This window comes from Lithobates pipiens, unplaced genomic scaffold, assembly GCF_037356315.1.
Source record: "Lithobates pipiens isolate NorthernLeopardFrog02 unplaced genomic scaffold, aLitPip1_a1.2 Scaffold_8, whole genome shotgun sequence".
NCBI classification, from domain to species: Eukaryota; Metazoa; Chordata; class Amphibia; order Anura; family Ranidae; genus Lithobates; species Lithobates pipiens.
Window position 1 is genome coordinate 653,951,133 of NW_027507903.1, and position 23,949 is coordinate 653,975,081.

The 23,949-nt window shown below is 47.3% G+C and overlaps 1 protein-coding gene across 1 annotated transcript in view; it reads left to right on the top strand.

Moving 5' to 3' along the window:
- LOC143961724 (NACHT, LRR and PYD domains-containing protein 3-like) overlaps window positions 1-23,949 on the top strand; it is a 118,027-nt gene that overhangs the window by 45,347 nt on the left and 48,731 nt on the right. Inside the window, exons 4-6 of the mRNA XM_077471055.1 lie at window positions 1,076-1,114; window positions 2,081-3,791; window positions 6,512-6,649. Coding sequence (XP_077327181.1) covers window positions 1,076-1,114; window positions 2,081-3,791; window positions 6,512-6,649 — 1,888 coding nt within the window. The remainder of the gene's footprint in view (window positions 1-1,075; window positions 1,115-2,080; window positions 3,792-6,511; window positions 6,650-23,949) is intronic.

Below are 23,949 nucleotides of genomic sequence, written 5' to 3' on the forward strand. Positions count from 1 at the left end.
CTGGAGACCCGCTCGAAATGAGCGGACTTTTCTCCGGGCGGGAAAAGTCCACTCATTTCAGAAGTACGGCGGACTGGCATACACACGGTCGGATTGTCCGCCGAAATGCGAGTCCGGCAGGAAGATTGGAGTGCAACACGGCATTCTAAGTCCGCCGTACTTTCGTGTCAAAAAAGTATGCCGGAGGCTACACACGGGGGGATTGTTTGGCGGACTTGAGTTTGCCGGACTTTTCCACCGGATTGTTTGATCGTGTGTACGCGGCATAAGTTGTCAAAAAATCTGATCATTCAAAACGTGATGACGTAATTTCGTTACGATGGGACTAGTAGCCAATAGCTTTGATGTAGGAATTTGATCTGAGCATGCGTGGCACTTGGTCCGATCAAAATTCTTTACACATGATCGAAGTATGTCCGATCGAACCAGTTGGTTGGAAAATATTTCCAACATGTTGGAAAATTGGGTCCGACGGATATTCCGACAGAATCAGTCCGATGCATACCACACACAGTCGGATTATCCAACAACACGGTCCGATAGGACACATTCCGATGGATTCTCCGACCGTGTGTACAAGGGCTATCACTTCTCCAGAATGCCGGCAGTCAGTCACCATAACACATGACATCACTCAGCATGCCGAGCAGAGCAATACAATCACAGCCACTTGTCTATTATACAGAACCTCCATATTTATAGCTGTATTCCTAGGATACCCTCATGATTGTTGCTCGGGGTTCTGAGCCTTGTGCCCCATGCATCCACCTGAACCTCCATCAGAAAGAGGAGTCAAGGCTCCAGATTCTAGGTGTGTGCCTGTAATCCCTGCATAGAGAATTGGGGGCTTTTCTGGTCCCTCCACCATGGTCACATGTCACTGCAATGTGCTGAGATGTTACCAGGCAGACAAAGACGCTCCCCATCACCTGGAGGAGGAGAGACTCCAATCTACAGAGGGTTGGTGGGATGATGGTGTCTGGGGGGATCTGCTACACTAAAAACTCTCTTAGTTATTATTTTATACATTTCAGAGGTTTGTCAGGACTAATCGCTTCCCTAATCTTATTTCCAGCCAAACTGAAGAAAACGACACATGGCAAAACATTATCAGGTTAGTAGGAACTCCACGTTTCATATGAAATCTCTTCTGGATGAACATTTTGTTTTTATTGTAGTCCAGATCAGTGGTGGAACTACCAGGGTCGCAAAGGTTGCACTTAAGACCGGGCCCTGGTGTTCTGCCACTGTAGGGGGTCCAAGATGGCAGGAAGGGGGCCCACTTCAGAACATGGGCTCAGTTCAGACTGTTGTGATCCCAAAGTTGTGTGACTTGCTTGCAATTTCCTTGTGACTTGTTTGCAATTTTGTGATTTGACATTGCAGTCTATGCCACTCAAATCACACCAACGCCATAGAAAAGTATTGCCTTTTTCTTTGTTGCTGTGAAGTTAGTCACATTTATTAGGACAGCGCCCATTGAAATGAATGTGTTTTGGCTTGTCATACGACTTTGTATTGAAAGTCACATAATAAGTTGCAGCATTTTGAACCATGGCTTATAAAGGGCCCCACGACAGGAACAAGCAGAAAGGGCCCCTGCCTTAGGGTTGCCACCTCATCCCTTTAAACCCAAATATATATGAATTACACAGGTTCTGAGACTAATTTAGTGCAGATAAGACACCAAGTGAGTTTAATTACCACCTTAATCAGCCACAGAACCTGTGTAATCACTATGTGTTCGGGTTTAAATGGATAAGGTGGCAACTCTTTCCTGCCTCAGAGGGAGGGGACCTGGGACCAGAGGAAAGGGCCCGAGACTGATGGAAAGGGCCCCAGCAGTCAGGGGGTACACTTCATGGTTTCTTGCACCAGAGCCCTGTAGGTTCTATTTATGCCTCTGGTCTGGATGGTGTGTCCATAGTTTGGATGCTTCCATAGTCCTGTATTTCATGGGATATCTTCTTTCAGGGTTCCATTCTTCAGGTTTATGGTTAGAATACAATATTCCCAACTCTGTGTTATAAATAATATGTCATGTGTGTATGAGGAATAAATTCTCTTTTCTCTCATAAAGACATCAGTAAAGAACACAGAGAGAAAGACAAATTTCAGAGGATTAAAGAATATAATTCCTCTATGGGGGAGGCTGTTCATCTACAGGAAAGATTCACCAATTTATTGATGATAAAGGGACCCCAGAATAAAGAAGGAAAAGAAGAAGAAATAAGGAGTTCAGGCAGAAGACATCTACAGATCATGGAGAAAAGATCCCCAACCACAATCCAGGCCCTCTTTGACCCTGATAAATATGGGTTCATCCCTAAGATTGTGGTGTTACAAGGACCTGCTGGGATTGGAAAAACAATGACCTCCAAGAAGATCATGCTGGACTGGGCCTCTGGGGATCTCTACCGAGACAAGTTTGATTTTGTGTTTTATCTGAGCTGTAGAGAAATCAACACCATCCCTGAAAACATAAGTCTTGTGGGACTTTTATCCAGAACCTGCAGACTGAGTTCACATGACCTGGTGTATGTTCTGAAGGATCCTGGAAGTCAGAGAAAACTTCTCACCATAGTTGATGGGTTTGATGAACTGAGGTGGACTCTGAAGGAGAAATCTGAGGGTTGTCTTGACATTTCTATGGAAACCCACAAAGAAATAATTCTCCAAAGCTTGCTCAGGGGACAGGTTCTCCCAGAATCTTTTCTGATCATCACCACAAGGTCACTGGCCATGAAGAAACTTAACACATTCATTGATGATTATCGCAATGTGGAAATCCAGGGATTTACAAGGGAAGATCGAGAGGAATATGTCCATAAATTCTATGGAAATAAAGAAGATGCAGACAAGGTTCTCAGTATAATAAAAGACAATGACGTTGTGTACACCATGTGTGCCATCCCCATCACATGCTGGATTGTCTGCACTGTAATGAAACAAGAAATAAGAAAAGATTTGGATGTAATTCAGTGTCGTACAACGACTTCAATTTATCTTCTCTTCCTGGAGGTTTTACTAACCCATCACAGCAAGAAGGAGCAGTCTGTACACCGGAAACAAACCTGTCTGAAGAAGCTGTGTGCTCTGGCCAATCAGGGAGTTCTGAACCAACAAATCTTATTTGAGAAGAAAGATCTAGAAAGACATGGACTTTCTCTGGATGAGGTGGAGTCTGTATTTCTGAATGAGAACATCTTTCGTTGGGACGTCCGCAGCCAAACCTGCTACAGCTTCATCCACCTAAGTGTACAGGAGTTCCTTGCTGCTCTCTATTATGGGATGGATGATGGGTCTGGGTCTATGGAAGGTACTTTCCTCCCGGAGATCTATAAAGAGGAATCACCCCGTGGCCTCAGTTTATATTCCTCACATTTATCATTATCTGTACAATTCCTGTTTGGTCTCTTAAATGAAAATCAGGTGAAGACATTCTCAGAGGTCACAGGAATCTCCATCTCACTCCGAGCCAAACCTGCAATCATAGAATGGGCCATGGAGGACAATCGTCAGACTTTCTGTACTCAGACCATCTTCTGTCTGTATGAGACTCAGGATGAGGACTTCATTAGGAGAGTCATGTCGGGTTGTACAGATTTGAAGCTGCGGGGCTCATATACTGATGAATTGTGGATGAACAGGAATTTTTCCAAGCAGCTGATCTATTGCTTGAAGACTTTGAAGAGAGAAAGTTTTCAGTCTTTAGATTTTCTAGGTCTCACTGTGGGTCCAGAGTGCCAGAAACTTCTATCTCCATTCCTACACAGGAGTCAGAAGGTCGGGTAAGTGAGTGTGAGGATATCCTAACTGAATTCAGAGAATGGGCAGGAACCTGCATACAGTATAACGGTGATTATCAGACATGTTCTCCATCTACCACACTTGTTAGAAGTCCTGGGAACTCACTTTCCTCAGCCCAAAGCCCTGCTTCACACTACAGCAATTTTCCAGTGACATTCTGATGACATGTAAAGTTGCAGGTCAGGTAAATAAACAAAGATTTTATTGTACGTCCTGCACTACTTTTGGGTGATTCTTGTGCTGCACGACTCCCATAGACTTCAATGTAAAATCACATGAAAGTCGCACATTTGTCTGAATCTTTAAGACTTTGCTGCGACTTCTGAGGCTTCTTTACCCCCCACCTCTCCTCCCTGGTCATCCTTGCTGCCTAAAATCTTCCTCCTAACATATCCCAGTCACTCCTGAGTGTAGCGGAAACGCACATTCCCACTTCCATTATTTATGTATTTTCCATGTGTAATCACACATTGTGTATAGGGAGCCCATTCACTGGAATGTTCTGCCCAACCTAGATTTTCTTGCAGGTTGCTGTGCAGTTGGAAATGTACAAATGTGAATGAATGGTAACGTATTTACAACTGACAGCAACCCGCAAGAAAACGCATGCTTTGCTGTGTATTTTGAAAATGTGCCACAACACACATTGCACTTGCGATACCATTCGTTGGCGTCTGCACCATAGGCGTGCTCAGCCTATTGCATTAGGGTGTGCACCCCAAAGCTCAAACACGCATGCATCTGTATATGTGTGTGAGTGTATATATATTATATTACACACACACACACACACTGTATTACCAGAAGTATTCTTCCAGAAGAGCATTTGTGAGGTCAGGCACTAAAGTTGGATGAGAAGGCCTGGCTCACAGTCTCTACTTTAATGTGCTGGTCAGTCAAGTTCCTCCACCCCAAACTCACTCATCCATGTCTTTATGGATCTTGCTTGGTGCACTGGTCCAAATCGTTTGGTGGAGGGAGCACTGATAGGTGACACTGATTGGCAGCACTCATGGGCACTGATAGGTGGTACAGGACTGATTGGCACTGATGGGCGGCACTGATGGGCACTGATAGTCATCACTGATAGGTGGCACTGATGGCCATTAATAGGCAGCACTGATGGGCACTGATAGATGGCACTGATAGGCAACACTGATAGGCGGCACTGATTGGAACTAATAGGCAAAACTGATGAGTACTGATGGGCAGCACTGTTGGGGATTGATTGGCACTGATATGTGGCATTGGCTGGCACTGACTGGCAGCACGGATTGGCACTGACAGGTGGCACTGGGCACTGACAGGTGGCACTGGTGGGCATTGACATGTGGCACTGGTGGGCAATGATTGGCACTGACATGTGGCACTGGTGGGCACTGATAGGTGGCATTGGTTGGCAATGATGGGAATTGATAGGCGGCACAGATTGGCTCTGATCTAGGAGAGGGGAAGTTTCCCATTGAGCAGTCAGCTAGGCAGGTAAGAGATAGAAAGTGGGTGGAGCCACATACACGGAGTGGCCCACCCAGCCCTCGACATCAGTGTGTTTGATAGGCTAGCTGTTTGGTCCCACCCACCCCCGACCTCAGCCCCGAGTTTTGACAGCTCCTATCTGCAAGCAGTGACATTAGATTACAGTTTAAAGCACTAAGCGGCTCTTACATGCCTCCCTGACTGCTCAATGGGAAACTGTCTCACAGGTAGCGCCCTATACAGTCTCTTACAGCACCGGTGTGCATGCCTATGGTCTGAAAGTTTCTGAATGCCCGGCAGCCTGCAGGAAAATGGATGCTTTGCCACACGTTTTGGAAACATGCATGGTGCTCGCCATTTTCGTAGTACAAGCGTGACGCACGGTCGCAGCGCATTTCTGAAACGTGCGGCAAAGCACACAATTTCTGTGCGGTTGATGTGCATTCAGAATCATGCAGATGTAAATGCACCCTGATTGTTAATGACGCCCCAATCACGGTTATCAGACGCATTTTTTGTCATGTGACAAAACACGCTATAAAAACGGATCCATCAGAGTCACATAGGAATGCTTCTCAGTAAAGTCACTTTGAAGTCGCACCTGGTCGCCGGGAAGTTGTAGAGCAAAGTCAAGCTGGAAGTGGCTGCGACTTTCATGTTGAGCTGTGTGAACCAGAGCTAAATGGTGGTTCCCACATATCACCTTCTACACAACTTCTGGTAATAATCACATCATATACATCGTATTAACCCTTTTCCTGCCCCCAATTATACCATTTATCACACAGAACATTTGGAGGGAAAGCTTCGTGTTCAGAGATGTGGGGGAGGGAAATAATGCCAGGGGTGTGACATCATCATCCCAACATTGGAGGAGCCAATTGTCTGCAGAAGTGGGCGGAGATGGGAATGTCTGGACTGCATTTTATATCTGGAACCAAAGTGGTGTTCCAGGATTTTCCAGAAGCTGAATGGAGACCCCTGTGTAGGAAGGCCAGAGACCCCGTATACATATCAGGGGCCTCCTTTAAGTTTTGTCTGGAGTGTGACTTCAAAGACCACTCATAGCCACCAATGAGAAGTCCTCATCAGGTCCAGTATGAGGCTGTAGAGCCAGAGGGACGGCAGCCATGTGGAAGGGAAATGTTGGGGGTTACATTGTTATTCTTGGTGTCAGAGGTCATACATTCTTGGTGCTAATTATTATCTCATTATTGGCTTTTAGATTTGAGTTTTGTACTATTTCCAGTACAGATTGTCCGGGAGAGGACAAAGAAGAAGATTCCTCCTCTTCAGGATATGGATGGATGTCTGATTCTCTTTCCTTTCTGATGAACCCGGAGAGTAAAATTCAGGAATTACGGTAAAATAAATGTGTGATGTGCCGTGATGGGGAAATGTGATGTCTTGTGATTGTTCCCGTCTCTCAGTGTCTCCTTCTATCTCTGGGTGTCCTCCAACCTCACCCATGTAGAATCTTCCATCACCTGTCCTCTTCTCATGTCTTCTCCTCTCTCTTTGTAATCTCATCCATGGGATTTGGGGTTCCCCTTATAGTAGAACAGTGACCAGGCTCTGTACATATGGAATGACCATCCATATTCCTAACAAGCAGAAAATAGGATGGAATAGACCCCCTTAGGACTCGCTCACACGTCTGATGATTATGTAGAAGGAAGCAATGCTCAGTAACACTTCTATGACATTTATCATGTGTCTTCATTGTGTTTATGAAGCTCTGAAAACACTATAAGAATGCTGGAGAAATGTCTGGGGGAGGGGTTGTTCTTCTAGTGGGAGGAGCCTAAAGGGGAAGTGATGTAGAGGAAATGATGTCCTCTGATATGTGGATTTCGGATATATTACAATAATTCTATGAAATGAAAATCAGCCGCCATGTCATCATACTCACTATCGCTCTCCTGCCCCCTGGAGGACAGATTTCCCGGTCTGAGGATAATCCCCGCTTGGTGACTTGTTACCACATCTGTTTTATTTGTATGTGTCACAATAGCTGGGATACTCGGGTCATTGATAGTTTATTAATAATAACATGTAGGGGGGCGTGGCCTGACCATGGAGGAGTGAAGACGTGTGTCTCCTCAGCTCCGCCGCACATTATCAGTGAAAGGAGGGTGATATCTTCCCCATTCTCGGGCAGACATGTCCCACAGGAGCCGGACATCCTCCCTGCACCCGCGGATGGACTGATCGAGGCAAGCCCAGCTGGATAACTTCTTCCCGGGGCAGGAGGAGGCCTCCAAAATGGCGCAGGCCACGAAGGCCCTGAAAACATGCAAAGCCGCACCGTCCACAACCGCGAAGTCGAACCGGCGGGACACATCGCCTATACCTTCCCCTCGGTCGGTAAGTGACTCAACTCCCCCAACCTCCCCAGGGTCCCCCCGCATTGATGGAAGGGGCCCCAGATGAACCGGACCCCCTGGCTGACACTGACATCAGGCACCATATTCTGTCCCTCCCCACCAAGGCTGACCTGGAGCCCTTTGCTGACAGGGTGGAAAAAGCGTTTAAAGAGGACATTGCTCAGCTTAAGACAGACACAGCACATCTAGGGGGTAGGTTGGAGTCCCTGGAACAGAGGTTCGAGGAGACCCTCCCTGTTATGTCCATGCTGCAGGACAAATGTGACACGCAAGGACGTCAGATTGAGGCTTTGCTTTGCCAGTTGGATGACACAGAGAACGGCAGTCGCAGAGCCAACATTAGGATCCGAGGCCTCCCCGAGGCCACCGGAGCTAGGGACATTATTCCCACCCTGGAGGGTGTCTTTAACGAAATACTGGGTCTGCCTGCCACCGCTACTGTAGAAATTGATCAAGCACATAGGTCCCTGAAGCCCCCCTCTCAAGATGTGAATAACCCGAGAAACATCATCTGCAAGCTACATAAGTACACACTTAAGGATCGCATCATGCAGAAAATGAGAGGAAAACCCTATTTTGACTTTGATGGCGCACACCTGGCTTTCTACCAGGACATTTCTAGATGCACTCTTATGCAACGTAGGGCATTGCGCCCCCTCCTGACTTCTATCCCTGATGCAGGCTTATCATACTGGTGGGGGTTTCCCTTCACCCTCCTGGTCACCAGGGATGGCAAGACCATGACTCTCCGCACTAAAGATGACCTTCCGCACTTCATAGCCTCCTTGGAACTGGAACAGGTAGACTTTCCAGACTGGAGAAGCTCCTCGGACTTTGCAGCCCCCAGATTGCCAGCACCACAACCGTGGCTAACCGCCAGAAGTCAAAACCGCAGAAGGCATTGCAGGAGGCAATCCATGGACCCCTCCATGGACTCTGTCACCCTGGGAACCTGAGGGAGATGCCCCTTCATGCCAATGACACACTCTTGTGATCTGCAGATTTATGGATTGTCATAATTAGAGCTCCCAACAGACACTCGTTTTTGGTTTATGTTTTTGCTTTTCTTCTCTCTCCCCCCCTCCTCCTTTGTTTTTACCATGGGGAACCAGGTGCACCTTGGCCATTTACACCTCTTATTTTTCCCCCTCCTCTACCGCACCACGTTAGATGTGGTGGATGGAGACGGAGACCCCCTTCCCTCTTCACTATGTGATCCCACATACCCCCCGTAGGATGCCCGTTTTTAATTTTTTTCTTTTTACAGGTTTAGATCCTTATTGGGATCTTGGGTTGTGGCCTCCCCCCCCCCTTTTTGTGGCAGGGGAGCCTTGGCATAACTCTTAGTTGTTTTCTAACCCTGGGTGGCCACGGCCACCTTGTCCTAACGGATGTGCCTTATATGTGTCTCACGCATACAGTGGTGTGAAAAAGTGTTTGCCCCCTTCCTCATTTCCTGTTCCTTTGCATGTTTGTCACACTTAAGTGTTTCGGAACATCAAACCAATTTAAACAATAGTCAAGGACAACACAAGTAAACACAAAATGCAATTTGTAAATGAAGGTGTTTATTATTAAAGGTGAAAAAAAATCCAAACCATCATGGCCCTGTGTGAAAAAGTGATTGCCCCCCTTGTTAAAACATACTATAACTGTGGTTGTCCACACCTGAGTTCAATTTCTCTAGCCACACCCAGGCCTGATTATTGCCACACCTGTTCACAATCAAGGCATCACTTAAATAGGAGCTGCTTGACACAGTAAGGTCCACCAGAAGATCCTTAAAAGCTACACATCATGCCGAGACCCAAAGAAATTCAGGAACAATTGAGAAAGAAAGTAATTGAGATCTATCAGTCTGGAAAGGGTTATAAAGCCATTTCCAAAGCTTTGGGAATCCAGCGAACCACAGTGAGAGCCATTATCCACAAATGGCGAAGACATGGAACAGTGGTGAACCTTCCCAGGAGTGGCCGGCTGCCCAAAATTACCCCAAGAGCGCAGCGACGACTCATCCAAGAGGTCACAAAAGACCCCACAACAACGTCCAAGGAACTGCAGGCCTCACTTGCCTCAGTTAAGGTCAGCGTTCATGCCTCCACCATCAGGAAAAGACTGGGCAAAAATGGCCTGCATGGCAGAGTTCCAAGGAGAAAACCACTGCTGAGCAAAAAGAACATCAAAGCTCGTCTCAATTTCTCCACAACACATCTTGATGATCCCCAAGACTTTTGGGACAACATTCTGTGGACCGATGAGACAAAAGTGGAACTCTTTGGAAGGTGTGTGTCCAAGTATATCTGGAGTAGAAGGAACACTGCATTTCATAAAAAGAACATTATACCAACAGTAAAATATGGTGGTGGTAGTGTGATGGTCTGGGGCTGTTTTGCTGCTTCAGGACCTGGAAGACTTGCCGTGATAAAAGGAACTATGAATTCTGCTGTCTACCAAGAGATCCTGAAGGAGAATGTCCGACCATCTGTTCGTGTACTCAAGCTGAAACGAACTTGGGTTCTGCAGCAGGACAATGATCCTAAACACACCAGCAAGTCCACCACCGAATGGCTGAAGAAAAACAAAATGAAGACTTTGGAGTGGCCTAGCCAAAGTCCTGACCTGAATCCTATTGAGATGTTGTGGTATGACCTTAAAAAGGCCGTTCATGCTCGAAAACCCTCTAATGTAACTGAATTAGGACAATTCTGCAAAGATGAGTGAGCCAAAATTTCTCCAGGACGCTGTAAAAGCCTCATTGCACGTTATCGCAAATGCTTGGTTGCAGTTGTTGCTGCTAAGGGTGGCCCAACCAGTTATTAGGTTTAGGGGGCAATCACTTTTTCACACAGGGCCATGATGGTTTGGATTTTTTTTCACCTTTAATAATAAACACCTTCATTTACAAATTGCATTTTGTGTTTACTTGTGTTGTCCTTGACTATTGTTTAAATTGGTTTGATGTTCCGAAACACTTAAGTGTGACAAACATGCAAAGGAACAGGAAATGAGGAAGGGGGCAAACACTTTTTCACACCACTGTATGTCTTTTCTCCCCCCTTTTCTGTCTATCTTTTTCCTTCTCTGCTTTTTCTTTTCTGACTCCTCCCTCTCTAGGTCAACTCTGACATTTTGTCGTCTGCACCGAGCGCACCACCAGCTTGCAAGTGTGACCCTTCCTTATTTCTATCTATGGCTACACTGCAGGTAAGCACATACAATGTTAGGGGTCTCTGCTTCCCTCATAAGCGTAGTAAGCTCTGGGGGGAACTGAAGCGGTTGAAGACTCAGGTGATCTTCCTCCAGGAGACTCACTTTACATCAAAGTCATCACCTAGACTACCCACCCATCTCTTTAACCAGTGGTTCATGAGCACCTCCCCATTACCTAAGTCAAGGGGTACAGCCATAGGCATACACAAGTCGTGTCCCTTCCAACCCTCTGACCACAGGGTAGACCCCCAGGGCAGATTTGTTTTTTGAAGGGTAGTATAGCTGGACAAATATACACATTTGCAACAATGTATGCCCCCAACGTCAAACCAACTCACTTTTATCGATAGTTCTTTGGACTTTCTAGCAGATTTTAGAGAAGGCTTCCTGATTGTATGAGGCGACTTTAACGTAAGCCCTGACCCTCAGCTGGACACATCCCATGTGATACCCTCACATTCCTACATGTTCCTTAAACACTTCCGCAAGACTATGCAATCCCATCTTCTGTCAGTTGGCGGACGCTACACCCTTCAGATCGGGATTACAGTTATTATTCTAAGGTACACAATGTATACACACGCATCGACCACATCTATGTTGACCGCAATATTCTGGAGCTACTTCAGTCTGCATCCATTGACATCATATCGATTTCAGACCATGCCCCGGTGACAGTAGCCTTTGCCCTGCCCTTGGGCATGCAGAGGACCTGGACATGGAGGCTTAACGATAATTTGCTAGATGACGGGGTCGCGGTGAAGGAGGTCGCAGACACTCTAACTAATTACTTCAGGGAAAACCCAACAGATGAGCTGAGCGATTCAGTGATCTGGGAAGCCCATAAGGCTGTAGTCAGGGGGACCTTGAACTCTCAGGGATCCAGGTTGAAAAGGGAATGCCAAGCTGACTTCACACGAGTACATACTGCCCTTCAGAAAGCTGAACTCCAACATAAATCTAGTGGAAGTCCAGAGGCACTGAAAGCTCTGACAGAGCTGCGAGAACTATTTCTGCATCTACTAGACCGCCAAACCCGCAAACAATTTCGCTTTATGGCCCATAAATATTATGAGCATGGGAATAAATGCGGACGGATGCTGGCCCGTGTCCTCCGTAAACGACACGCTCAGACCTATATCCACAAATTGCATACCATCGTGGGGGTCCCGGTCGTACAATCTTCTAAAATAGCGGCGGGGTTCCGAGAGTACTACACAGCACTATATAATTTAGACTCTACCCTCCACCCCACGGCCCGAGAAGATAGACACAAAGCGACCTGAGAATACTTAGCGGCAGCTGGCCTACCGACACTTACAGACGAACAATCCTCAGCCCTGGAGTTCCCAATTACCACAGCGGAGCTCGAGGCCACGGTGGACTCCTTGCCTAATGGGAAGAGTCCCAGCCCTGACGGGTTTACTAAGGCTTACTATAAAGCCTTCTTGCCCCAGCTGATAACTCTCTTGTGTACTTATTTTAATGCAATAGCTGGAGGTAGTGCCATCCCTCCAGAGGCCCTTCTGGCCCACATCACGGTGATACCGAAGAAAGGCAAGGACCCCACCATCTCTCAGAGCTACCGCCCTATTTCCCTCCTTAATTTGGACATAAAGATCCTGGCAAAAATTTTGGCGAACAGACTGAAACAACTTTTCCCTGATATTGTCCACCCCGACCAGACGGGTTTCATAGCTGGTAGGGAGGCCAGGGACAATTCCCTTAGGGCGGGCCACCTTATCCACTGGGCTCACTCCCGTCCGGTCCCGCAACCGTATATTGTTTTGTCAACAGGCGCAGAAAAGGCCTTTGACCGCATTGGTCCTACCTGATGGAGGTGCTTCGATCAATACAACTAGGCCCATAAATGTTGACTATGATCACGGCTCTATATTCCACACCATGTGCTCAGGTCAAGTTCAACGGGATTCTGTCGGCCCAGTTCCCCATTAGAAACGGCACGAGGCAGGGGTGCCCTCTTTCACCCCTCTTGTTTTCCCTAGTGCTGGAGCCATTTCTCCGCACGGTGCAAGCTAGCCCTGATAATAAGGGCCTCCATGTGGGTAATACGGAACACAAACTCTCGGCCTATGCCGAGGATGGGCTGTTTCACCTTTCGGACCCCCTGCTCTCTCTGCCAAATCTGATGAAGGAACTGAAACTTTTTGGGTCATTATCCAACTTTAAGATTAACTTTTCAAAGTCGGAAGTACTCCCCATTCACTTAGCTCCTCACCTGACAGCGACCCTTAAAGTGGCCTTCCCTTTTTTTCTGGACTACGTCGTCCCTGCCATACTTAGGAGTGCACTTAACAAACCGCTTTGACACACTATATCCAGCTAATTACCCACCTCTGCTAAACACGATCAAGAGAGACCTCTCGCAATGGACGAGGATGGCGTTTACATGGCTAGGTAGGGTAAGCATTATAAAGATAAACGTTCTGCCCCGTATACTCTTCTATTTACAGATGCTACCGATCCCCTTACCCGGGTGCTTCTTCGACCGCTTACGCAGTCTACTATCTCACTTTATCTGGAACGCACGCAAACCTGGGATAGCTCTACGGGTAATACGTCGTTTAAAGCGGAAGAGTGGCCTAGGGGTTCCAGACATTAGGCAGTACTATCAAGCCATAGCACTCCAGAAAATTTTTGACTAGCATTTCCACTCTTGAACAAATCTCTGGGTCCCTCTAGAGAAATGTCTGGCGGGTAGGAACTTATCTTACGCACTCTGGTTGCCTCGGGAGCATAGGGGATTTGCAGAGACGACTTCCCCCTTGACAACCCATGTGTTATAGGTCTGGGACAGGATAAACCTGCTCCTAAAGTTGGCTCCCCCTATGTCCCCTTTGGCCCCACTGGGAGGTTTCCTGTGGTTCCCACTGGGTGAACAGATGGCTTTCTTCGAGACCTGGGTAGATGATGGAAACGCCAGTTGTGGAAAACTCATGAGGGACGGCAGACTTTTGAAGTATGAAGCCTTGCCCGTAGGCAGCCGAGGTTCACGGATGAACTTCTGGAGATACAGACAACTACACCACTTTTTCCAGGTACATGGTCATACTATTAGGGACCCCCTGTCCCTCACCCCATTTGAGCGTATTTTTATTGCGGAGGAGCCCACACCGCACCTGGTCTCTGAGTTATACCAACTGTTGGGTTCGTCTGGCCCCCAGACTACCCCTGCCTATATTAGGCGTTGGAAGGCTGATTTAGGCATAACGTTTACAGAGACGCAGCTATCACACCTCTATTTTCTCACCCATTCATCCTCCATAGGCTCCAAAACCCAAGAGACCAACTTTAAACTACTATCACGTTGGTACCGGGTGCCAGCAGACCTGGCCCGTATTTACCCCTCCACATCGGAGATATGCTGGAGGGGGTGTGGACACCGAGGGACATTAATACATATATGGTGGGAATGCCCCTTAATCCAACCCTTCTGGGAAGACATACAGGGTCAAGTAAAAATAGAGACAGGGATAGAGGTCCACCTCTCACCGATACACTTTCTTCTGCAGGTTCCCCCGGTCCCGCTCAGTGTATATATAAAAAAAACTGTGCTGGCTCACTTGCTGAATGCAGCAAGGCGCCTGGTTCCAATTTACTGGAAAAGGCCTAGAATTCCCACTCGGGAAGAGTGGTGCAGGGGGGTGAATGTGGTGAGAGAGGCAGAGAACTGGGTTGCAACTTGTAAGGGCCTTGGGGACCGATTTCACAACATCTGGAGGCCCTGGACTGCATACGCCTCAGACCCTAACCAGGTTCCCTATAGCTTGGACGTAACACTGCTAGAATTGGCGGACCCTACCCTTAAAGCCCTCAGGCTGGCTAGGCTCGAGGGGTGACTGGGTCACCCCCTAGGGGACCATAGCGAGGGAATACTGCTTACGGAACTCTATGGAACTCTAGTGGTGTGCTCGGTGCAGACAAAGAAGACACTTAAATTTGACGCCCAGGTAATTTGACCTACTCTACCTATCCTTCCCATCTTCCCTCCCTTCTCCCTTCCTACCCCCAGTACACCCCCCCTTAATCCACTGCATACGCAGTCATTCTCTATTTATACCCCTTGTTATCTTTCCTTTCTCCCTCCTTCTTCCTTTCTCCTTCTACCTTAGACCTCTCCTCTGCTCGAATTTCGTGGGAGTTTGATACACCCGAGATGGATAGATGGCAAAATTTGATCCTCCTTTTAATCCCAGAACCTTCGGGTGGAAACCACTGTTATTGGAGAGTTGAGATGTTCTGGCCTAACCTCTGTGGTGGCGGTGGGGCTCCCGGGGCGCGTGGGGGGTAGAGGGCGGCTAGCTGGAGGCCATTGGGCCCCCCTCTGCCCCAGCAGCGGCCCGTGGTCCACGCTTCCGATATATTCTTCGCGCCAGAACTGTCCCAACGCCTACTAGACTCTTGCCACCCCGAAACTATTTGGTCGCTACCTGTCTACCCATTACAAAAGAACCTACGACACTCTTCTTATCTAAGAAATCTTCCTCCTTATGTATGTATGTCTGTTCAACCTATACACTGTTGAAACGACCCTTATGTGGCTTTACGAGGCCAAAGGGTTTTGCACTTATACGAGATGTTGGACCTGTCCTTGTTTTAATGTTTTTTTTTTTTTTTTTTTTTTTTTTTATTTCAATAATTTTTATTGAAGATTTTCAGTATAACAAAGCAAAATAGATGAACATTCCTTATAATAAGCAAGTAAAATCCACTTTTGCATATACAAGGGTAATCTAGAAAAACATAGATCTAGACAAAAACCTAACAGTACAGATCTGTATAACAACCAGACATGGTGTTTCCATATCAACTGCAGTGTCAAGGACCCATAGCATACAATTAATTCCCAACCGTGGAAAATGTCCAGGCAAGGCTCACAAGCCCGTAGCCCCTGATGCCCCAAACGGGATCAAGCTGCAGACCAGGGGCCGGGCTCGCTCACCAAGACCAGGGCACTCCCCATCCATCTCATCCGAGGTCCAAAATTTGAGGTACCGCTAGAAAATTGTGTAATCAACTAATCCAAAAGATAGCTACTGTCTGTCTTCTAACCCCTTTCGGGGTGCCACATAGTACACCAAGAGAGGTGGCAAAGGAGGGAAAAGAGAAAACGTTGGAAATGATAGAAAAAGGAATAAAGAATGTAAATTGCTATTCAGGCATTACTCACTCCATATGCCAGGGTTCCAGGCCGCACCCCCGGAATGAGAGAAATATTACACTTTGTTGCCCAAGGTTCCCAAATCAACCGGAATCTCTCTGTTTTGTCTTTCCATTTGGCCACTATTTGTTCTTGTACCATAATCCAAGTTACCTTGGTTTTAAACATCTTAAAGGAGACCGTGTGTTTCTTCCAGGCTTTAGCTATCGTAACTTTGGCTCCAAGAAAAATAAAAAACGCCAGTTGCTGCAAATGTTTGGGTAGAGTCGGAATAATGTGATTTAGCAGGGCTGTACTGGGATGTGGGGCTATGGTGGTCCCTGTAATGGAGCTAATTGTGCAAAACACTTTCCGCCAAAAAGTGCGGATGCGAGGGCAAGACCACCAGACATGAGACATGTCACCTTCCAGACCATAGCCCCTGAAGCACACTGACGAGGAGCCCTGAAAGATCTTGGCCAGCCTGGAAGGAACATAGTACCATCTAAATAAAACTTTGACACTCGCCTCTACGAGCGAGATATTCAGGATACCTTTGTGAGCTCTCATAGCAGCCCCATACCATTGTTTCGACTCCCAGGTGTGGCCCAAGTCAGCTTCCCAAGCCCGAGCATAAGGGGGCTTATTGTCCGTCTTCAAAAGAGCCGTGTAGATCAGTGAGATGCCCCCCCTCTGGTCCGTAGCCTGAGCACACCATTGTTCATATTGTGTCATAAAAGGGGGAAGTGGCTTAGAGGTCCAAATGGAATTTAAAAAGTGTGAGAGTTGTGTAAATCTGTATAATTCCGAATCGGGCATATCTAGTTTCTTTCTGCAGTGTGCTAAGGATAGAGGGCCTGTGGGGGAAAAGAAGTGTCCAATTCTGTATAACCCCTTATCCGTCCACCATTTAAAAGCTTCTATATCTTCCCCCGGGGGGAAATCCCCATTGTGGAAAATGTGTGTTAGCGGTTTAAGTGGGGAGATCAGCGATTCCCGTTTAAAAAGGTTAGAGCTCAGCGCCATGGAGTGTGAAAGGGTGGGAGCTAGAATCGCCGGTTTGCGTTTAGGGTTGCAACTCATCAGGAAATCTATCGTGTGGTGAGGAGTAGACTGTCTTTCCATCAACAACCAATCCGGTTTTACCGAACCGGAAAAAGCCATAGATATCTGGGCCAATTGCGCTGCTTGATAATAACCCCACAAGTTGGGAAGACCCAGACCCCCTTGAGATTTCAGCCGGTAAAGCGTGTTTGAGGAGCATCTGTAACCTTTCTTTCCCCAAACAAACCTCACAATGTCCGTTTGTAATTTGTTCAGAAATGTTTTGGGGATCGGAATTGGGAGGGAACGAAACAAGTACAAAAGACGCGGTAAAAGTGTCATTTTCACCGCATTAATCCTACCCAGCCAGGAAATCCCACATCCAGACCAACGAGTCAAATCCGTTCTACATTTTTTCGCCATGTTAGGATAGTTAGCTTGAAATAGCGTGTGTATGTCCGAAGTGAGATTGATCCCTAAATAAGGAAGCTGGGAGTGAGCCCAGGAGAAGGTAAAATTGTTCGACAGTTGGGAGAGCATATCCGCGGAGATCGTAACGTTCAGAGCTAAAGATTTTTCCATATTGACCTTTAGGCCCGAGATCCTACTAAAATCCAATAAAGTCCGGTTAATTATGGGCATAGAGGTTAAGGGCGAGGTAACAAAAAGGAGGAGGTCGTCCGCATAAAGAGCACATTTGTGTTCACAAGACCCGCACATGACTCCCCTAATGTCGGGGTTGGAGCGTAAGGCAATGGCTAAAGTTTCTATGGCTATGGCAAAGAGAAGCGGTGATAGTGGGCATCCCTGTCTTGTCCCCCTACCGATGCTAAATGCGTTAGAGTACCTACCCATTAGACGTACCTGAGCCGTAGGATGCGAATATAGTGCCGATATAAGATTAAGAAAGTACTGGCCGCACCCCCATCTCCCCAGAATATCAGTTAGGTATGACCAGTCAATGGAATCAAAAGCCTTATGAAGGTCGATGGATAACAGAAATCCTTGTTGCGGGGTACCCCCATCCCACTGTGCCTTAAGGAGTGTTATTATATCTACTGCACGTCTAATCTGGTCTGGTCCCTGTCTCCCAGGGATGAATCCCACCTGATCTTTGTGTATGTATCTAGGGATAAAGCTTGAAAGTCTGTTCGCCAGAATTTTTGTCATTATTTTAATGTCATTATTCATAAGCGAAATAGGCCGATAATTGCCCACCTCGCTGGCATCCTTTCCGGGTTTCGGAATCACTGAAATAAATGCCGAGTTCATATCCGGGTGCAAGGAGGCTCCATCCCTGAGAGAATTGAACATTTTCACCAGATAAGGGGCCAGACCAGGGCCAAACTTCTTATAATACCCATTGGAGAATCCGTCCGGACCCGGAGCAGAACCCACGGTAAGAGATTTAATAGTGTCAAGGACTTCTGCAAGAGTGAACGGATCCTCCAACAGATCCTTATGTGCCTTGGATATCTCGGGCAATGGGAGAGCATTCAGGAATGTCTCGCAGACATTTGTAGGGGGGACAGGGCCTTGTTTATATAATTCCGAGAAGAACCGCATAAAAGTTTCCATTACTTTAAAGGGATTCTGAGACAGGTCCCCTGAATGAACCCTGATCTTAGGAAAAGAGTGTGAACGTGGCTTGGGGGTCAGTTTTACCGCTAATTTTGAGCCAATCCTGTCCTTCTGAGAATAAAATCTGGCCCCCGTCCAGGTAAGATGTTGAGCAGCCGCTGTAGTCAAGGACATGTTTAGTCGGGCCTTGGCCTCGTCTAGTTTGGCTAGGGAATCTGCCGTGGGTCGTTGTTTATGTGCCTTAGCTAGTGAACGGAATTCTTTTGTGAATTTGAGAGTGTCGGCCTGATGTTGTGCTTTGAGATTAGAGGACAACTGTATCAACTTGCCTCTTATTACAGTTTTATGTGCAGCCCATAGTGTAACCGGCGATATTTCCCCTGTATCATTCAGCTCAAAGTATTCTCTGATAGAAGCCGCTATATCTGCGCTATGTGCAGGATCGCTCAGAATGGATTCCCGGAGACGCCAGCACGGGCGACTCCCTGAACCCATAGGTCTCCTGGACACTACAACCACCATGGAGTGATCCGATAATGACGAGTCGAGAATTCTCGCATGTTCTAGCAAGGGGATCGTTTGGGGTTTTGTAAAAATGTGATCTATTCTAGCATAAGTGTGGTGTGGGGCCGAAAAGTGTGTATAGTCCTTTGCCCGTGGGTTCATCTCTCTCCAAGTATCAATCAGACCCTCAGAGTGGATTGTGTGGGCAATGTTAACGCTCTGTTTCGACGGACGTTTAGGTTTGGACCTACCCGATGCTAACTTGTCAAGAGAAAAATCAAATGCTACATTCGAGTCTCCTCCAATAAACACCGTGCCCTTAAGGCGGTGTCGCAGCTTCCCCAGCATGGATGTAAAGAAGGTGCTTTGGCCCTTGTTGGGCGCGTAATAGGAAACAAAAGTGTAGCATTCCCCATCTATGTGTCCGGATACCAGTATATATCGACCCTGAGGGTCCATAAAAGTCTCAGGTTGAGATAGGTTAATATGTTTGGAGATACACACTGCTACCCCTCTAGTTTTGTTCTCTGCGGAGGCTAGAAAAAATTGAGGATAATGTTGATGTAGATATGTGGGTTTGAAAGTAGAAGGGAAGTGTGTTTCCTGAAGTAAGATAATGTCCGCGTGTACGGAGCGGTAATGTTCGAAGAGCTTCCGTCGTTTGAGTGGGGAGTTAAGGCCTTGAGTGTTATGTGAAAGAATTTTAAGGGTGGGCGGCCTAATGGGTGTGTCAGTCATGGACCAGAGGAGGGCAAACTACACAAAAGATCAAAGACTCACCGCTCCCATGAAGAGGGCCACACTGTCTGCAATTCATGAGCCACCAGTAATAACCACAAAAGTCCCGGAGTGCAGGCTGGATGTCAAAGCTGAATTGGAGATACCTGCAAAATACATAGAGAGAGAGAAGAAGGGAAGAAAAGAACATGAAGAAGAAAGGAAAAACAAAAGGAGAACGGACAGTAGCATGAGAAAAACCATGTCGCATGAACAATATGCTATCAAATAAATTCCTACAGGCGACCCCAGTCCCCATCAAACCCCCTGAGAGGTCAGAATCCCCCCAACCAACCCTTAATTGCAAAAATTCGGGGAAACCCTAGATGAGGGTATCCCGAATGCGGCTCAGAAGCGCCGAAAGTGCCTCTGAACCAGGAGGAGCGCACTGAAACCACCACCACCCCGCCACCTTTAACTATATAAACTATTGGGCCGGCAAGGGCCCATATTTAACTGCTAACAGAGCGCCCATAATGAGCTGAAACAGGGTAACTGAAATTCTAGACCCATATCAAAAGGTATGCACCCGGTAAGTCGATCCAGTCCCACCATCCCATTCCCCCTTTCCCGCACATAGGTATGGTGATGCACTGACCCAACCTCTATCGAATCTCTACCTAGGACCCGTATTAAGTTGTACAACAAGATAAACATAAACATTAACTAAAGCAGGCCCCCTGGGACATCCCTTGTAGCTGCTGAGAGCAGACCCAATATTATCACCAACAGGATAGTCACATGTCTGGTCTTGCCGCTGTGAAAATAGCCTGTTTCACCAACTGCAAAAGTTATGAGAGTCAGTTACCGATACTTCAGACAGGAAGTAAAAGAGGCCATCCTGGATCTATGGCAAAGAACAGATCTTTTTTGTAGGAAAAAAAAAAAAAAAAAAAACACCCAAAAAATGGAGCAATAAAGGCCCAACATGTATTTCTCCAGATGTGAGAAGACCTCCCTCATATTTCCCTGAACATCAAAGAGGGAGTGAGGGGGGCTCCCAAATTTCCCTGTGTCCCAGAGCACGTGGTACAATCAGGGGATCCATTCAAAAAAAAAGGGGTAGAAGAGCATCCCCAGAAGGGGAAACAAAAGCTGTCTCAAGGTGGTAAATTTTCCTTTGAACGTTTGGAGCTTTGTGTCAGCCAGATCTGTTGCAGCGGACTCGCTGGGGACGGTCTCTTGACTGATGCAGGGGTCCCCCTGTTGGATTGTTCCGTTGTGGGTTCCAAATGTATCAGGCCAATTCGAGTCAAAAGTTTTTCGCCTTCCTGGAACGAGGAGAAACCAAAGCTTTTGTTCTTATATGAAAAATTCAGCCGCAAAGGAAATGACCATCTGTATGCGATTTCTTTATCCAATAACACTTGTAGTAATGGTTTGAGCGATCGTCTCCTCTGTATAGTGTATGGGGAGAGGTCAGCGAATATCTGGATCTTGTGACCCTGAAACGATAGGTTCTCCGCATATCTGGATTTACGCATGACCTCTTCTTTCACAGAGTAATAATGGGGTTTGACTATAATGTCTCTGGGTAAGCCGTCAGTACGGGGAGCCTGGAGAGCCCTGTGAGCTCTATCCAATTCCAAATGGCGCTCTGGGATGTCTGGGATCAAATTCTTAATGAGAGATCTCATCACCTTATGTACCTCTTTTTCAGTTTCGGGGATCCCCCTCACCCTGAAATTGTATCTTCTCGATCTGTTTTCAAGGTCATCGATTTTTGAAAACGCTGTTTCCAGTTGGTCCTGAACCTCCTCTAATCTGGCCGAATTCTGGTTGATCCGGGATACTGCCTGGTCAGTTTTCCGTTCCACAGTGTCCAGTCTCTGACCTATCTGCTGTAAATCTGCCTGTAGAGAGGTAGTGATCTGGTTTGCCTGCACTGCAAGGCTTTTGGACAACATGTGAGAGAAAGCAGTCATCATGGAAGGAAAGTCTGTGGGGGGGGGGAGATCATCTTGTGCCTCACTGACTGCAAACAGCAGGCCTGTATGTGGATCCCTCATAGGGGTGGAGGGATATCCTGTGCTCAATCCACCCAGCAGGGATTCAGTGGAGGAGGGAGAGTTAGCTATCTGTAAGGGGGCACAGTCTGTACCTTGGAAAGGCAAATGTTCTTGGTCCTGATCCGCAATGGAGGTGTCCTGTGGCGCTGTGGCCGGGAGGCCTCGTGACGCCGCCGCCATCTTGGCATAGCTGACAGGGCCGCTTTCAGCCTTCATGCGGCCGGATAGATCCTTCCTGGCGTTCGGGGTCGCCATCCGCGGGATCCCGGAGTATTCCCCCGTTCGGATCCGCCTGTTTGCTGTGCGTTAGGGCGCTCTGTGCTCCGTGGTGGTCTTTACAGGGCTGTGGTGGAGCGGAGCTCTAGAAGCCGGCGGCCATCTTGGGAGACTCCGCGCATGCGCTCTGTTTTAATGTTTTTATTTCTGATTCTGTTATTTTGCAATAAATACTGATTATACAAAAAAATAATAACATGTAATTAGGGATGAGCTTGATGTTCGACTCGAACATACGTTCAACTCAAACATCGGCTGTTCGCACGTTCGGCGAATACCGAAAGTTATGGGCCGTTCGTGCCAAATTCGTGTGGCGCTCACTGCCCACAATGCACTGCGTCGTCGCAGTGCATTGCTGGCTCATGATTGGCCAAGCATGCACTGTGACCCCGCATGCTTGGCCAATCGCAGCGCCGGCAGCGAGGAGAGCCATGATTGGCCACAGGCAGGATGCCTGTGGCCAGTCATAGCTCAGGCTGTGTAGTACATGCCCCACACTTTATAAGGCCACCAGCGCGGCGACCTTGTGTAGTGTGTTGGCGTCTGTAGGAGTTAGTGGATGTTCTCTGTGTACCTTCAACACAGTATACACTGTTTCTTATCGCCGATTTAGCGTTCTTGCTCTTCTGTAATTGAGCTTTTAGCAATCTGCAGGAGTTTGTGGGTGTTGTCTGCATTCCCTGAGCGCAGTATACACCATTATATCCACCTATATAGCTAGCTATATCGCTCTTCTGTAATAGAGCTTGCAGTCAGTTGTAGGAGATTGTGCGTGTTGTCTGTGTGCCCTGACCGCACTATACACCATTATATGCACCTATATAGCTAGCTATATTGCTCTTCTGTAATAGAGCTTGCAGTCAGTTGTAGGAGATTGTGCGTGTTGTCTGCGCGCCCTGACCGCACTATACACCATTATATCCACCGATATAGCTAGCTATATTGCTCTTTTGTAATAGAGCTTTCAGTCAGCTGTAGGAGATTGTGTGTGTTGTCTGCGTTCCCTGACCGTAGTATACACCATTATCCACCTATATAGCTCTTCTCTAATTGAGCCATCTGCCAGAGTTAGTTGGTGTTGTGTGCCTCCAGTACAGCACAGTATACACCAGTATCTACCCTTTAATTCCTGTTCTATAATAAAGGCATCTGCAGGAGTTAGTGGGTGTTGTGTGCCTCCAGCACAATATACACTACCCAATTGCTGGTTTTCCCATCTCCCTTCAGGCCATTATCATGTCTGGAAGGCCAACAAGGAGAGGCAGACAGGCGTGAGCCGATAAAAGAGGGCAAGCAGGCTCTGTGTCTAGAGACAACAGTGCTTGTCGTGGACGCGGTGCATCGTCATCATCAGCACGTGGCCATGGGACATGCTTGTCCTTCTTTTCGGCAGCTGGACGTGTTGAGCCGCATCATGCCGAAGATTTGGTAGAGTGGATGACCAAGCCCTCTTCATCCTCCTCATCCTCTCTCACCCAGGCTCAGGGTACTAGCAAAGCAGCTGCCAATGCATCGTCTTCCCTCGTCTCAATGTCATCATCGGTGACTCCTTCCCTAGACCCACCACGTCCTCCTGAGGTGTCCCATGAACTCTTTGAGCACAGTGTTGGGTACATGCTCCAGGAGGATGCCCAGTGTTTTGTAGGCTCTGATGATGATACTCAGCTAGAGAAAGGCAGTAGCATAAGCGCAGAGAGAGGAGATGCGCAAGAAG